This window comes from Mesoplodon bidens (assembly GCF_964165515.1).
Source record: "Mesoplodon bidens genome assembly, chromosome: 4".
Lineage (NCBI taxonomy): Eukaryota > Metazoa > Chordata > Mammalia > Artiodactyla > Ziphiidae > Mesoplodon > Mesoplodon bidens.
The window spans coordinates 160,551,149-160,566,634 of NC_138160.1; the positions used below are offsets into that span (position 1 = coordinate 160,551,149).

The 15,486-nt window shown below is 46.4% G+C and overlaps 1 protein-coding gene across 3 annotated transcripts in view; it reads right to left on the bottom strand.

Moving 5' to 3' along the window:
* Positions 1-306: 306 nt before the first annotated feature.
* RANBP17 (RAN binding protein 17) overlaps positions 307-15,486 on the bottom strand; it is a 315,037-nt gene continuing 299,857 nt past the window's right edge. For all 3 annotated transcript variants that reach the window (XM_081232575.1, XM_081232574.1, XM_081232576.1), the window contains 3 exons: positions 5,041-5,139; positions 3,018-3,145; positions 307-1,012 (listed from right to left, as the gene is read on the bottom strand). In XM_081232575.1, coding sequence (XP_081088701.1) covers positions 916-1,012; positions 3,018-3,145; positions 5,041-5,139 — 324 coding nt within the window. In that variant the 3' untranslated portion in view covers positions 307-915. The remainder of the gene's footprint in view (positions 1,013-3,017; positions 3,146-5,040; positions 5,140-15,486) is intronic.

Below are 15,486 nucleotides of genomic sequence, written 5' to 3' on the forward strand. Positions count from 1 at the left end.
AGTGTTTGTGGAAGGATGAAAACCAGCTGATCCTCATCCTCTGAAAATCTATACTTTAGCACCTAGAACTGTTTTGAGTGGCCCAAGAAGGCAGAGCTGCTTTGAATCTGTATTTTGACTGGACACCCTCGGCTTCTCTTAAAAATTAAGTGGAGGCCAGCCTGGGTGCTGGTAGCACCCAGAGCTACTTGCTGGGGCTACCTACTCCTTCTGAAGAAATATCTCTGCAGGCAGTAATTGCACAGCTTAATTCTTCTAGACTAAACCACTTCAGATTTATGCCAGTGAAGAGCAAACGTTGTTTCTAAGTCATTTAATTGTGTTACTGTCTCTGAACTTTATCAGACGCTGCTGAGGCAGAGAGAGAGGGCTGTGTGCAGTCCTGTGGGATGCTCTGGAGAGCTCCCAGGCTCGTTCTCAATGCCCATAGCTCAGAGTCCCCAGTGCTGCTTTTTCCAGACTCATAACAAACTACTACTTTAACAGGTTCAAATGGTATATTTGTCTCAATCCAGGATCTATGTTGAAGGCTGCATCTCTCACAAATTCACAACCTTGACTGCAGAACCATTAACTAGTTAGTACACACTTAGGCGTAAACCTGGTTTATTATATTCTTTGGTTAAATATTGTCTCTACACCCTTTCAGAGCATTATAAGAACAAAGATAAATGATATTTTATAGAAAGACTGAAAACACATCTTTTGCTTTTTCAGTGCAAAGACTGAATTTACATTGTGCGCTATTATAAATTCTCTTAATTAGGCCAGGCTTATAAAAAGGTAGGACTTTTGTTGTTGTTGTTTGTTTGTTTTGAAAAATAGATTCCCCTGGGCTAGCCAACATCACTGTCCCGGGATCCAGACCCACAAGTCTCTTGATAAAAGCTGCTCGGCACACGGCCAGAAGTCGGGTCAGCTCATCATGTCCAGACTGCACGGTTCGGTGCTGCCGTCACTGCGCAGGGCCTCTGTTACATCTCTTCTGAAGACCGAGAGGTTCTGGGTGAACCTGTGGAAAGAGTAAGAAAGGGCTGAGGGCAGTGGCAAGGCTGAGGCTGCGTGAAGCTCTGGTGGCGGAGTCCAGGACCCTGGAGACGGCCTAGGTGCTGGCTGAGCTCCTTCCTCCCATTTCATCGACCACGGATGCCCTCCTCCTTCCCCTCCCGGAAAACAAGGGTTACCAGCAAATACACCCTGACCATTTCGAGGGGTGTGTTCTGTGGTTATACTATTTAAACATTATGTTTAAATGTCAAATTACATTATAGATGGTAAGGAATACAAAGAAAAGAACAAAAGCTTATGTGCCTGGCACTGGTTGAGTTTACATATAAATCCATTTAATCATCACAAGTCTTCTCCAAAGTAGGGTGTCAGTATCCTCATTTGCAGATAAGGTAACCAAACTAAGTGCTTCAAAAAGAGGGGGCACTGGGTAAGACTACCTGGGTTCAAATCCTGGCTCCATCACTTCTAAGCTGGGTGATCTCTTGTCTTGGTGCCCCACACGAGTAGCTAGCTTACGGGACTGTGGGAAGTGAGAATTTACTGAGTCAAGTGAGACGATGCCTGTAAGTGCTCAACATCCTGCCTGGCACATGGAAAACACCCAGTCCTTGCTAGCTGGTACTCTCACTAAACGAGGAGCTTGTCTGACACCGTTTCACAGAGCGGCTCAGGAGGCAGTACTCAAATTCCCAAGCCTCAGGTGAAGCAATTTCCCCCCGAGGCATGTAGGGAAGGGTCCCCTCTTCCTTCACGAAGTCTCTTCTCCTGCTAGCCCTAGAGGCTGCCCCTTTTTGCCTGATAGAGGATCTTGGCTCAGAACAAGCAGTCAAGGGAACATGTCCGCAGAGCCCATCCGACTTGGCCTTGTACGACCAGAGCCCAGGTTTTGGCTTGTGGCTGTCGGGATGATTAATAATATGCATTTCAAATGGCACAGTGTTTGAATGCTATACCACTTCTATTAAAGGATGAGACAAGTATTTTTTTTTTTTTTCTGAAAACATTTTCTCTCTCCATCCTTCATCATGTCTGTCTCTTCCACTAGAAGCTCCGTGAGGGCAAAAACCTGGAGCAGTTAGTTCCTCAGTGGTATCCCCAGTGCCCGGCACATAGCAGCTTCTTAATAAAATTTTATGAACTAAATGAATGAATGAATGAATGAATTCAGGCATAGGTGATAAGTTTGGGTTCCTCATCAAGATCTCACTGGCAACTTACCTGTCTCTGTTCTTGCAAAACCAACCACTTGTAAAGGTCAGACAGAGGAAGGAACTACCTACTGTGCATCCTAAGTCCTGGGTACCGTGTTTACTATATTCTGTCATTTAAAGGTCACAATCAATTACCATCATCTCTGTTTTACTGGTGAGAAAACTGAGGATCAGAGAACTTGACTGCCTTACTCACTGCCACACAGCCTATACAGGGCAGGGATAAAATTTAAATTGGAGTCTGTCTGACCTCAAAGCCTATGCCTGTTCAAGTGCCAGGAGGCCTTTCTTTGTCCTTCATAGCAGATCTAAACTTTCCTTCTTTTAACCTTTTCAATTAGTTATTTTTTTTCTCTCTCTCGTGTTGGATTATAAACTGCTTAAGGGCAAAGGCTGCATTTTATTCATCTCTGCATCCTCTACAGCAGGGGTCCCCAACCCCTGGGCCGCGGGCAACTGAAGCTTCGTCTGCCGATTCCCATCGCTCATCCCCATTATCCCCGTTGCTCGCATTACCGCCTGAACCACCCCCGCCCCCGCCCCACCCCCCGGAAAAATGGTCTTCCACGAAACTGGTCCCTGGTGCCAAAAAGGTTGGGGACCGCTGCCCTACAGCGCCTAGTGTGATGCTTGGAAGAAAGCAGCTACCCAGTCATATTTACTGGATGGAACTAAATTGAGTCTAGGATTACAAGGTGTAATAGAAAAGCCACATCAGTATGTGTGCACTGTGTTAAGCGCAATCCCGGAACGTCCACCTACCCCAGAGATGCTAAACTATGGGGCGCTGCTTACCTGTCTCTGTTCTTGACAGACAGGTTCTGCTCCACTCCTTCCATTAGGTTCCTGAAGCACTGGGCAAGGACCTCCTGCCTGGAGAGAGGTTGGCTGTTTATCAGACTTGCCCTCAGTCCACTGAAATACTGTTGGGAGACAGAACAAGTGTCAGAACTCTGGCTCCAAACCGGGGCCTGAGGAGAGCTGTAGGGGAGCGCTAGACCACCTCCAAAGTGCTCAGGGCTCCTCCCTCTCAAAGGGGCTTTGGTCCAGGTCCCCCTCTGAACTTGAAGCCTTTAGAGAAAACCAAAGCAACAGAGACATTCCTGAGTATGAACTGTATTATCCCTTCTCATAAGAATCTCTTCCTATAGTTGCTTTGTTGTCACGGAACAATTTAGGCTGATGGAGTCCTCACCTCCTCTGTGGGGGACCAAGCACATAAAGGTCTTCCTGAGTCTCAACAATAATCACAGAAAGGCTGAAAGAGGAAGGACCTCTTAGGCTGAGGGGAAGAAATGAACTAAAAATGCCCAAGGAGCACTTTGGGCGACCAAGTCCAGGGTCCCTCCTCAGACCTCTTCGTCTTCGGTGGCTTCAGTGAACTACCCCTCAAATGACCCCAGGCTTTGTTCCAAGTCCTTGTCCTCCTGAGTTAGGATGGGTCTGTTCTACTGAGGTGGGGCACTACAGGGACTTGCTTAGTTCTGGGAGAGCTTTCTGGCACCAAGAAAAACACCTGTCACACCTGGTCACAAAGACCTGCACAGCCCTTTCTTCTCTGCTGATGTCTGTGGGCTTTTACACACACAACCTCTTATGCTAAAAGCAGCTCCTAATCATTGGAAACAGCCTAATTTCAGCACAAAGACAACATTTTGCCAGTCGTGTTTATCCTTCCAAGCCCAAACAGCATGATATTTAATTTCCATCATACATTAAAACAGCTCACATCAAAAACACACATAATTAATATGTAGTCAGACTAATACTTAAATACTATATATCAGAGGCATTACACTTAAACCACAATGTCTTCCCGAACAAGACTGGGAATGCACAGAACTACTTATTTTTCCCTTTTATAATGATGCAGTGACTCACACCAAATAGAAGATTATTAGTTTTTCATCCCAAACCATGAAATATTGCCTCCATCGGTAAAGTATAATATTGTGATGTCATAAGCTTTTTCTAAACACTGACTTTGCCCTTATTCCCTCTCCATCATTTTAAAAGAACTGCTCTCTTTTATAGAGCTTGGATTTAAATCACAATAACACTGAGGGAAGATGGATGACAGTGCTATTGAATGTGGCTAAAATTGGACACTTCAGCACAGGTGAATGACGAGACAGCTCTTCTCTGTTTGATATATTTTCTTCTTCTATTAGTTTCCTTCCAAGGCTGGGATTTCAGTTTGAATTTTAATGTATGCGGCTGCCTCTAATCTCACTGTCTTTTTCCCCAGTACTCTCTTATTGTATAGACAATTCATTCTCCTGAGCAGTAAGGTACTGTTCCTACTGACTGCTGGGGAGACAGGGGTGGGTTCAAGGGGAACCTGGAGAACTTGGGAGGCAGCCCAGAGTGGTGCGTGCACTTAAGGACTGGAGACTCGTGCTCCGGATGAAAGGCACGGCCTCTGTGTTTGGCCCTGAGGGGCTACTGCTACCACTGAGGGCAGTGGGGATCCCACAGAGGAAAGGAGGCCTAGGAAGGGGCAAAAAGGGCTGTTGCCCACAATCTCCTGGAACACGGAAGGGAGTGAGGGTGAGCTGGAGGCACTGCTGAGCAAACCACCTGTCCAGTGCAGGGCTCCAGGTGCCAGAAAAGCCAGTGTGAGGCCTCTACTTAACTGAAGGAGATCTGAGGCCTCTGGGGAAGGGCCTTCTGGGGGAAGACGGCCTTGTCCCGCGTGCTCAAGGTCCCAGCTCAAGCTCGGTTGGCTTCCCTGTCTTTGTCACAGCTTGGCCTGGTGTACAGCTGCTCCCTCTTCCCAGTGGTCGCCCCCTGTGGACCTTCCTGCAACCGCACTCACCTTCTCGTTGAGCAGGATGAGCCCCAGGAGAGGCCTGGATACTGACCACTGGTTCCGACAGTCTTCAAAGACAATGGTATTCATGAGGACAGACATCATCTAGAAGACAGAGTCACATGAAGGCACTGATGCCCTGGCTCAGAGTTCCCCCCAAACCCAGGCCTTCTATGTGCTCACCTTCTATCCTCACATCTTGCCACCAGACATGAACGTGCTTCCTGGACAAACAAACAGCTTTGACTCTGGAAGCCTATGATGCCTGCTGTAGGAACTCTTGGCAAAGACTCTCAGCTCCCTGAGGAAGAGTTCCCACCACCAAAACCTTCGGTGAGAACCTTCTGGGTGGGCAGGAGTCAGAGGCCACAGAGCCAAGAGGATCAGTCCCTGCCTCTCAACCCTGATGTGCTTTCCTCTATACTAGGTCACCAGGCAAAAGCCCAGCTCACCTTTCTTTCTGCCTCTCATTTCACCAAAGACGTCATGCTACGGAGGGGCAATATCTCTCCACGACTCCTCTGAGACAAGAGGGAGAAATGGGGCACGTGCCAGGTAATGCTGGAAGTCACGTTTCCTGCTGGCTCAGGCTGTTAAAGTCTTCTCATTCATTCGTCATACACTAATTCACTTATCTACTCACTTCACTCCTACATTTCATACTCATCCATTTTCTTAGGTTCCAATTCTGCAAGACACCTGGGAGGCGGTAAGAGAACACAGGCATCTACCACAGCCTCCATCCTTGAGGAGCTAAAAACTCCCTGGGGCAGACTACTCAGCACAGTGGTAACAGCCACTGGGCTGGGCTAAGTTGCTGTGGGCACGCAGTGGAAAGAGGGGTGCTTCTGGGTCCCTGAGAATCAGGGGCGGCTCCACAGAGAAGGTCACGTTTACGGAGTTCACCCTAACTGTGTTCTAAGCAGAGACAGAGGCAAAAAAGGAGGTTGGGAAAGAACACAGTGGGTTCTACAGTGGTGAGGGATGCAGTGTGGCAGAAGGGAGGCGGGCCGGCAGCAAGACCCCAGTGTAGGCTGGAAGACCGCCATGAAGAATCTGGCAGTGGGAGCCAAGGATGGGTTTGCAGCAAAAGAGAGACACGCTCAGATGTGTACTTAAGACAGCTCTCTCTGGGGACATTTGGAACGTGTACTGTGCAGGTGACAGTCAAGGAGGGAGACCAGAGATGAGGCTGCTGCAACAGTCCAGGCAAAGAGCAGTGAAGCCAGCTGTGGCCATCCAGATGGAGCTGATGCTACAGTTTCTGCTTCTTGGACTCTTACCCTCCCATGTCTAGCCCTTCCTGTTTTCACGGCTTCAGAGCTCCTTTCCTCAAAGGAGGGCAGGGGAAAATGGCAATTATGGGGCAAAGTCTACTACACACACCACCCTGACTAGGCTTTGGTGACATTTGGCTTTGTCCTCTGGCATTTTTTTAAAATTTTATTTATTTATTTATTTTTGGCTGCATTGGGGCCCCGTTGCTGAGTGCGGGCTCTCTCTAGCTGTGGCAAGCAGGGGCCACTCCTCGTTGTGGTGCGTGAGCTTCTCATTGCTGTGGCCTCTCCCACTGCAGAGCATGGGCTCTAGGCACGTGGGCTTCAGTAGTGGTGGTTTGTGGGCTCTAGAGTGCAGGCTCAGCAGCCGTGGCACACGGGCCCAGCTGCTCCGCGGCATGTGGGATCCTCCTGGACCAGGGCTCGAACCCATGTCCCCTGCACTGGCAGGCGGACTCCCAACCACTACGCCACCAGGGAAGCCCCTCCTCTGGCATTTTTGCAATCCAATTTACCCTGTGTTCTCAGGCAAGTCGCTGAGCCTTTCTCTCTGTGTCTCAGTTTCATTAGCTATAAAGAGGGAAATGATAACCCGGTACAAGGAAGCTCAGAGAATCAAATGAGACGGTGGATATAAAAAGTGCTTCAGAAAGTGTTATAAACATTTAAGGTATATAAAAGCAACAGTAATCCGCTTAAACATCTGCCATTTCACACATCATCATCATCCTAACAGTTAGGCTGGTTGCAAATGAGATCTGCCAATACACATTTACTGTATGTCCAGTGTCTCTGGGGAGAAACTAGGTCTTAAGCCTGGCATGTTGAACATCATTTGCAGATCACATGTTTCCATGTACAATTTAACAAGCCACCCAAAGTCATAGAGCCACAAATTAAATTAGTCTGACAAGCAAAACTAACAGATCCATGGAGACAGCCTAAAATATTATGGGTTTCACAATCTGAAGGCAGAATGGATATTTTAATGGAAAAGATTAAAGTTAGAGGCACCAAAGTCCTCCACTAACTGACAAAGCATGCTGAAGTGATGTGCCAATTACTTTATACGGTTCTCTCGTGGATTCATTTGTCTGAATGCATGTATTTATGTCTGTAATAAGTAAGGGGATGTTTGAATAAAATACTTTTCTAAAAATAAAGTTGGCTAAAATGGATGATTTTTTTTTTCTCTTTTACTCTTTGGGAAAAATGGAAATTCGTGAGCAAATCCGTTCAAAGGGTATTGACGTGGCAACTCATTTCCAGAGTTCTTATTTCTAATACTCCTAGAGGATATGGGGAAACAGTTCAATCAGTGTGGCAAGTCCCTTTGGAGAAAGCCCCCCATATGGAAGAATACTGGGTGAAATGCCTAAGTACAGAATCCTGTTGCAGGTAAAGCGAAATCTCTGGTGGTTACCGATGCGAACAAGTCAAGACTGAAAGGAGAGAGCCCTTGGCAACTCTGCAGTGGCCCCCCCCCAGCCTGCACTGAGTCACAAAGCGCCATCAGTGTTCAGCATAAGGAATGCTGCATGAGCGGGGCCCCTACTTCCCCAACCTCTGCTCACTTCCTGCACTGTTACAGGCATGGCTGGAATGGCCATTTCAAATTTGCCCAACCCAGGCTACAGTTTCCAGAGCCTATGTCCAAAAAACACGCACATTACCCACTGTATTATCCTAGGCAGTTATTCTGCCCAGCCAGGGAACGGACCACCTGGGAAGGGGAGGCTTAGTCTACTGAGGAAAACCAGACACCACACTGTCCCAGGTGGTGCTTCCTTGTTCTCCTTCCTCCTTCCCAAAGGGCTTTGGCATGAGTTTGTAGAAAATTTCTCTCAGTGAAGCAAAACCAACATGGTTGGTTGGAGCCAGTCAGAACTAAGGCCAAATCTGGCCCTGCCACTTATGTACCCTGGGATGCTGGGCAAGTTGTTTTACTACTCTGAGCCTTTATTTCTTTACATATAAAATGAAGGATTATGGCAACGACTTTGGAGGGCTGCTGTGAGGATTGACTTCTTCCCCAGGCACTCAGATCGTTATTAGCGTTCCTTTACTCCAACTATGGCTACGCTGCCTGATCTGGCCCAGTGGAATCTCTTGGCTCCAGGAAGCACCCCATTTCACGTCTTGCTTATGGACAGATAAACGAGATTATATTCTCACTATCAGTTACCCTCATCGGGAGTTGCAATAAGCAAACAAACAAGCAAAAAAACCCTAAAATAGAAAACAGTCCAAAAATCAGTCCTATTTGGTCTGGCACATGTATTAGTATGGATTTTGAATGACAGTGTTTCTGTTGTTCTGAAATCTTGTAATCTTCTAAATAAAACGTGAAGCTATGCTACAAATATCTGATCTGGAAAACTAAGACAAAGCAATGCTGTGCTACACGGATCTCTGTTCGCTCCTGGGCTCCCCTCCTATGTTTCTACCCTAAAATGGCATGTAAAGCACAAGCACCAAGCACAGTGGACCTTCCGACTCAAATGTGCTGGGTCGCTCTTCCCCTACAGCAAGGTGGTAACTACATGCTCTCACTTCAGAGGCTTCCTGTTCTATCTGCTGCCTACGTAGCCTAAGCAAACATGTGGTTTGTGCTGGACGCTTTACTGCTCCACGGTGAGTATGTACTCTTTCTAAGGAGGCTGCAGGCTCAATGGGTCTAGAAGCTGAGCGGAGAAGGATGGCTGGAGAGGTGTGGCTTGAGTGCGTGCAGGGTGATGACTGCAATGGGGTGGGGTCGGGAGGCTGGTCTGCAAACTTCTGCGGGGCTGGGACCATGGGGGACTTTTCTCTGTATCCCTAGTGCTTAGTATGGCATCTGGCACCTATCAGAGGCTCAGGAAATAGCTACTGGATGACAGAATGAATACATAAATGAAAAAATGAATGAATGGGAAAGGATGAGTGAAATATCAACTCAAGTGTAAAGAGCTAAAGAGCCGAAAGGGGATTGTACAGAAAACAGAAGTTCTGGCCTCAGTCTGTGGCTAAAACCTGAAATGGGCAAATATGTAAATTAATACATTGTTCATTTCCAAGGATCTTGCTTTTGTGTGCAGAGCCTGAGAACTCTTCTAAGCCACTGTTGCCTCTCTAGCCAGCAGCTGCCGGGAAGAGCTCTCTAGGGCCTTTCAGGTCACCGAGGCCAAAGGCTGAGGCACCATCTTTTCTAATGACAAGCACGTCCACGTAAGAGTAAGCTGTGCCTGATGAGTTTTCTCACTGCTCAGCAGGAAAAGATACGTTGACCGAGAGCCCTCGGGTGCTCAGCACTCTGTTAGGCACACTGTAACTCTCAGCTAACCCTGAGGTAGATATTATCCCCGTTTCATAGACTAAGGATCTGAAGTCCTGAGCAGGTCAGTCACCTGCTCAAGGCATCACAGCTATCGGCTACCACGATGTGAGGTGGAACCAGGGCATGTGCACAGGTCCGCTGAGTCCGGAGGCTGCTGCCTGCCACCCTCAGGCTGCCTGAGGGTGAGGACCAGGACTGCCGCGGTGGTGGTCGCGGCAGTGTGTCTGGCCCCCACTGTAGACTTCTAGCGGATTCATGGTGTGAAAGGAAAGGCTCGTTTCTGGGCCTGGCTCACGCTTCCACCTTCAGTGAGCCTCCCAGCCATGCCGCCCGTGTGTGTTTCCTCTGTTCGGCCACTCTGCCACCTGATCAAGAGTCGGGCAGCTACTGAAATCCCTGTGATTGGAATCCAGGGCAGAGGTTCCTGGTGAGTTTGCAGCAGACCTTCTTGCCTCCCACCTACAGCTTTTATAAACTTGGTTGACATATCTTCAGCCTCTCAAGATGAACAGCAGTAGACATAATTAATAGATTGTCTCTGGAACATGGTCCACTGAACCACTGGTTTCCCTCCCACCAAAAGTATATGGCAATTTAAATTCACATCATAGAAAACATTAGTAAATTAAGCTAATTTTCTTCGAGTTACAATACTCCCTATAAAGTGAGCACTTTTCATTGTTAATGTTCTTCGAACATATTGATTAATAAAACTAAAAAATATTCCACAAAGTCTAAGAAATAGGTGAAAAAAATTCCAACTCCTCCCTCCTGCTCCCCATCTGATTCAGAAAGACAAAACTGAACCTGAAGTGACGATATGAACTCTGATCTATGGGGATCAAATCCTTAACATATTTAGGGAACTTCAGCTCTTCCCTCTCTATCCTGGCCTCTTTGCTCAGGGCTGAATGACCTTTTAGTTACGCTGCAACTTTGCTTCCTGTTGACCAGGGAAATGGAAAATGGGAAGGGGGCAAGAGTAGTCTGTCTTCTCCACAAGGTGGTAGAAGGAGGGGCTGAGAAGGAGGCTTTGGTTTATATAAAAGAAGGATGGGCCAAAGAAGAGATGAGAGACCAAAGACAAAGCGTCCCTGTACCTAGATCCAGACAGAGGTGGGGAGAGGAGGACAGAGCAAGGATGATCAGGGCTGTGCCCAAGCGGGTGTGTCTTCGGAATGGGGTGCCTTAATCTGCTTGGGCCCTTAAGGAGAAGAGGGGGTCGGATACACAATTATACGTACTGCTGACCAAGCTAGATTGCCTTTGATTTTGATGCAATGAGTTGCTGATGTTTTGAGAACAACCGATAAAAGCACCAAACACTTGAGAGATGCTTCTGAGTCTCAGGAATCCTCTGGCACCTGCAACTGGCTTTTCAGAGGGCCAGTTAGGAGAGGAGGAGGAAGGCTGGCCCTAGCAACAGCAATAAAAACAACAAAACAAAAACGATAGTGTAGTAGAACCTGAAAAAGCAGAGGAACCTTCTACCCATCTCCACAGCAATTTCTCCAGAGCCCCATGCCCTGGTTGAACACCTACGATCTGGAAGAATCTGAATGCTGCCAAAGGAGGAAAAGCTTCCAGATTTTCAGTGCTTGTGGAAGTAAGCGAGTTGCCGTCATTATCAAGTGCTGTTCTTAGGCTACGTGCATAGCAGATACTGAAATGTGATCCTCCTCAAATTAGATACCGGTCATCTTTAGGGAAAAGGAATCAATTGTTTCTTTGTCTGCTGTCTAGCAACGTGATATTAGTGGAATGTTATGAAAAATGAAAGTAATGGACAAATAAGCAAATATTTTTCTGCCTGGACTAAGCCCCACCACCTAAGTTATATTAAATCTTTTAATATCTGTACATATTAAGCACATTCCTAAGTTCTCATAGTGTCTTTGCAGACTTATAACAGAAGCAACTATTTAGCACTTTAAATGAAAAAAAAAATCAAATGAAATGCATGAGGTGAGCCTCTTTTTAGAAGAAACAAGATTGCAATCAATTACAGGTGACCTATTCTCCTCTGAAAAATCATTTGGGAGTCCTGCCTCTTGGCCTTTGTACAATGCTAAGTTTGCTTAAAAAAAAAAAAAAAAGGCAAAAAAAACTTCTTACCAATAAAGGTACTGCAGGACTGGTTAACTCAGCTGGCTTTGGCCATATATTAGCATTGCACGGTTCCACATCTAAACTAAGAGCACTCTCCTCTTCCACCCACTCCTTACAAAAAGTTAAGGGAGAAAAACTTTTCCTCCAAGTGATAAATTGCCTAGAATATTTAAAAACCCTTCCATCCACTGTAAAATCTAAGGAAATACACAACCTAGTTTTGCTGTTGTTTCAATTTTCTCCATTACCAACATTACCCCTAGTTCTCAAAACATTCATTTTAATCATAGTTTATTGGGGAAAGAATTACCTGCCAGTCTCATAGCTTATAATAAAGAAGATAAAGTTGGAATGAAAATTCGGAATTAATTAATTGAGGGTACTGCATGTGATGTGTCTATTCTGAATGTTACAGTGCACATCACAATGAAAACAGTTTTATTTTCCGTGGTTGAAATAAATTACAATAAATAATTCATTTCAATGGCAGAGATGTACTGGAAAGCAGTAGCAACAAAACTGACTGCACTACACTGTGAGTCTCATTCCTGAATCTTCATTATCCACTTGAAACTTTTTACGAGTAGTAACTCATACTTCAAGTGGCTGCAGATCTCATAAAGCAGCTTGCTGCATTAAAAGAAAACCAAAAAACCTGGGGCACTGGGAGGCTAAAGGATTTGCCACTCAGCACTATTTGGGAAACTCTTTCTCACTCTTTGGCCAACATCAAACGGATCAGTATTCCATTTGATGTAAAAATTAAGCATCCCTTGTCAAAAACATTATCTAAATTTCCTCTAGGTAGGAATGTTGGGAAAATTTGTATGTAAAGGAATGGCTTTCAGCTCCAAAGCCATTTTCCTCTCATTTCTTTCAAGTGACACTGTTATTTCTAGTTCATGGTATACTGCCCAAATGACTGCCATACAATCAGGTTCTAGAACCTCAAATGTCCTACACTAGCCTCTGGGGGTCCCCAAATTAGAAAACGTGTGTAAGCTCAAGAGGGACTAACAAAGGCATATGTGCTACGTTTTCTGTCTAAAAAAATCAGCCTATCCACACAGGATAGCTAATATTTAACCTGAATCTTAAAAGACACATATAGCATCACTGGGAAAGGATGCATTAGGAAGAGAAAATAAAATGAGAAAAGGCACAGGGGACAGGGCTTGGCATATGTGAGGAATAAGCAGCCTCTGTATAGGAGGCTTTTAAGAGAGACCTTCTCTGGAGCGGAGAGGAGTAGAACTGAGGGTGAGGAGAAGACTGGGCTGAGTCCGGGCTATCTGTCATGTCAGGCTGCCTGCAGAAATGAGTTCGGGCCAGTACACAAAGGGTAGCCTTCAAAGGACTTCTGAATACTGATGCGATCTGTGATTCAGAACCAAACCTACGGGAAACTGCAGAATGGCAATGACGGGTAGGTACTAGAGGCAAGGCAACATGTTTAGATACTACTGCACAAGTCCAGAGGAGAAACGATGAGGGCCTCCGCAAGGCTGTGGTAGCAGAGGCACAGAGAAATGGTCAGAATCCTTGACCGCGTATCCCATTTTCTTCCCAGTTGAAGAAATCTGTCGAAGAACGACAACCTGATACTGAAGTTACAGGTAAATTCAGAGCTTTAAGAGCATGGCCTCAACTTCAAGACTGCCAGTGAGAGAAGGGGCTGGATGCGAGGCGGCCCCAGCAGTGCTGCACGTGGTGGAGGGCGGCTGCCGTCTAGCAGGCCCACAGTAGGCTCGGGGGATAAGGAGCAGTGACATGAACCCCACCCAGTGTACATATACATGCATGACAGAGACGACTACAAGCACATGTTTATATTAAATATTCAGTGATGAAGTAAACTCTAACTGAGGCCATTCAGAATCAAGGAAGGGAGCGGGAAACAGCATGCTACTTTATTGAACAGTCATCACAACAGTTTGCAATGAGTATCATATTTCACAACAGAACAACATAAGGCGTAATGGCATGGGGGCATCTCATGCGGTCCTCAGAGCAGAGTGCAATGAATATTGTATTTCATAATAAACATATTATCCTTACAGTAGGAGGTTCAAAGTTTCATTGCCTATCATCTGTCACTATATTCTCCCTGACTTCCCGAAGGGATTTGGTTAGATGGACCTAAAAATCTTCATAACCAACAGAGGAGGATTACTTTACTCATCATGTTCGAAGGATTTTGTGTGAGGAGAAAAAAAAAATTTTTTGGAAAATTCACTCGGCCCTCAGAAGCACTTTCCATTAAGATCAGTCTCGAGTTTAACGTTTAAACCACAGAGGATGGCACGCTGCCTTTCAGATTTGAGCGTTTTTATTTATAGTTGTCTAAATGGCGTAGAGAGTGCTGGCCAAGCAGTTGGGGAGATGATTCAAAGATGTTACTGAGATTTGGAAGCTCTTTCACCCTAATAATTACATAGGGAGCCTAAGGAATGGTAGTGACTGAAGGTGCTGGGAACAGAACCTCGTTCCTTGATTTATTCAGACTTTACTGCCAGGCTCTGTGTTAGACCCTGAGGACATACCAATGAATGAGGCACAGTCCCAGCCTTCAAAGAACTCAAGTAGCGGAGGCAGTACACTGTTTACATGACAACACACTCTAGCAAGTGCCACAAACAGAAGCCTGCACAGGAGGCTGTGAGAGACCCCAAGAGGCTGACTAACTCTGTCTAGGGGTGGGGGGCAGGCAGGGAAGGCTTCACAGGTGACCCCTGGATCTGTTGCAGAGAACAAGCAAAGTCTGACAGGTAGGGAGTAGGGTAGGAAAAGGAGCAAGCAGGTGCCAAGGTTTGGAGAAGTGTCTGGGGAATGACGAGCAGCTCTGTGGGACCTGAGAGGGTGCGGGGGGAGCGGTGGTGGCGGAGGAGGCTGATTAGGTAGGCAGAGGCCCCGTCTTGTGAAGGGCCTACTACTGCGTGCTAGAGAATGTGGGCTTTATCTTGGAGGAAATGGGGTACCATTTTAGTTGGATGACTTCTTTCGGGCAGTGGCGTGGAAGGGCGAACGACTGGTATAACCATTCTCCACAGGGTCTGACCCTTTAGGAGGCTGAGCCATCTGAGTTCTCCCAAGAAGATGCACCTTTTTTCCTGTTTCTAGGATTCGGAGGCCGCAGACACAGGTTTCTTGCTTGGCTCCTGTGCCTCAGTCAGGTCATATCTCGGGCCCTGTCTTGCTGGCTCTGTTGCCAGTACCCTGAGAAATGGCACTGCCATTACTTCCCTTGGCCCACAGCACGTAACTTAATAGTGTCCTCTGTCAGGAATAGTTCTCTTTGTCAGGAAGCTTTTTATTGATGTTCAACCTTCATTGTCCCTTTCTTAATATTATCCCATTACACCAATACTCCATTGTGCCATGCTAAGTAATTCCCTTTCCTCCTTGGCGTTTACATCTTCCAAGTATTTATAGACTTATCAAATGCCCCATTTAGTTGTCACTTAGGCAGGCTATACATATTTAGCTTCTTTAATCTGCCCCATAAGCCAGCCCTTCCATTCTCCTAAATCACTTGAGTTACTTTTCTCCAGGTTTCTGTCAATTTGTTTCCAGCCTCTCAGTAATGCAGGGGGCCCAGGAGAAAGATGGGGTTGGGGAGGGAGGGCTTGCTCCTTCTGTGGGATAAGAAGAGGCCATCATTTGCTGAGGGTGGAACTTCTCCCTTAAAGTACAGATTCCAAAACAGGCCAGGCCGCTAGAGAAGCTCTAAAGCCCTCTTGTTATCTACTT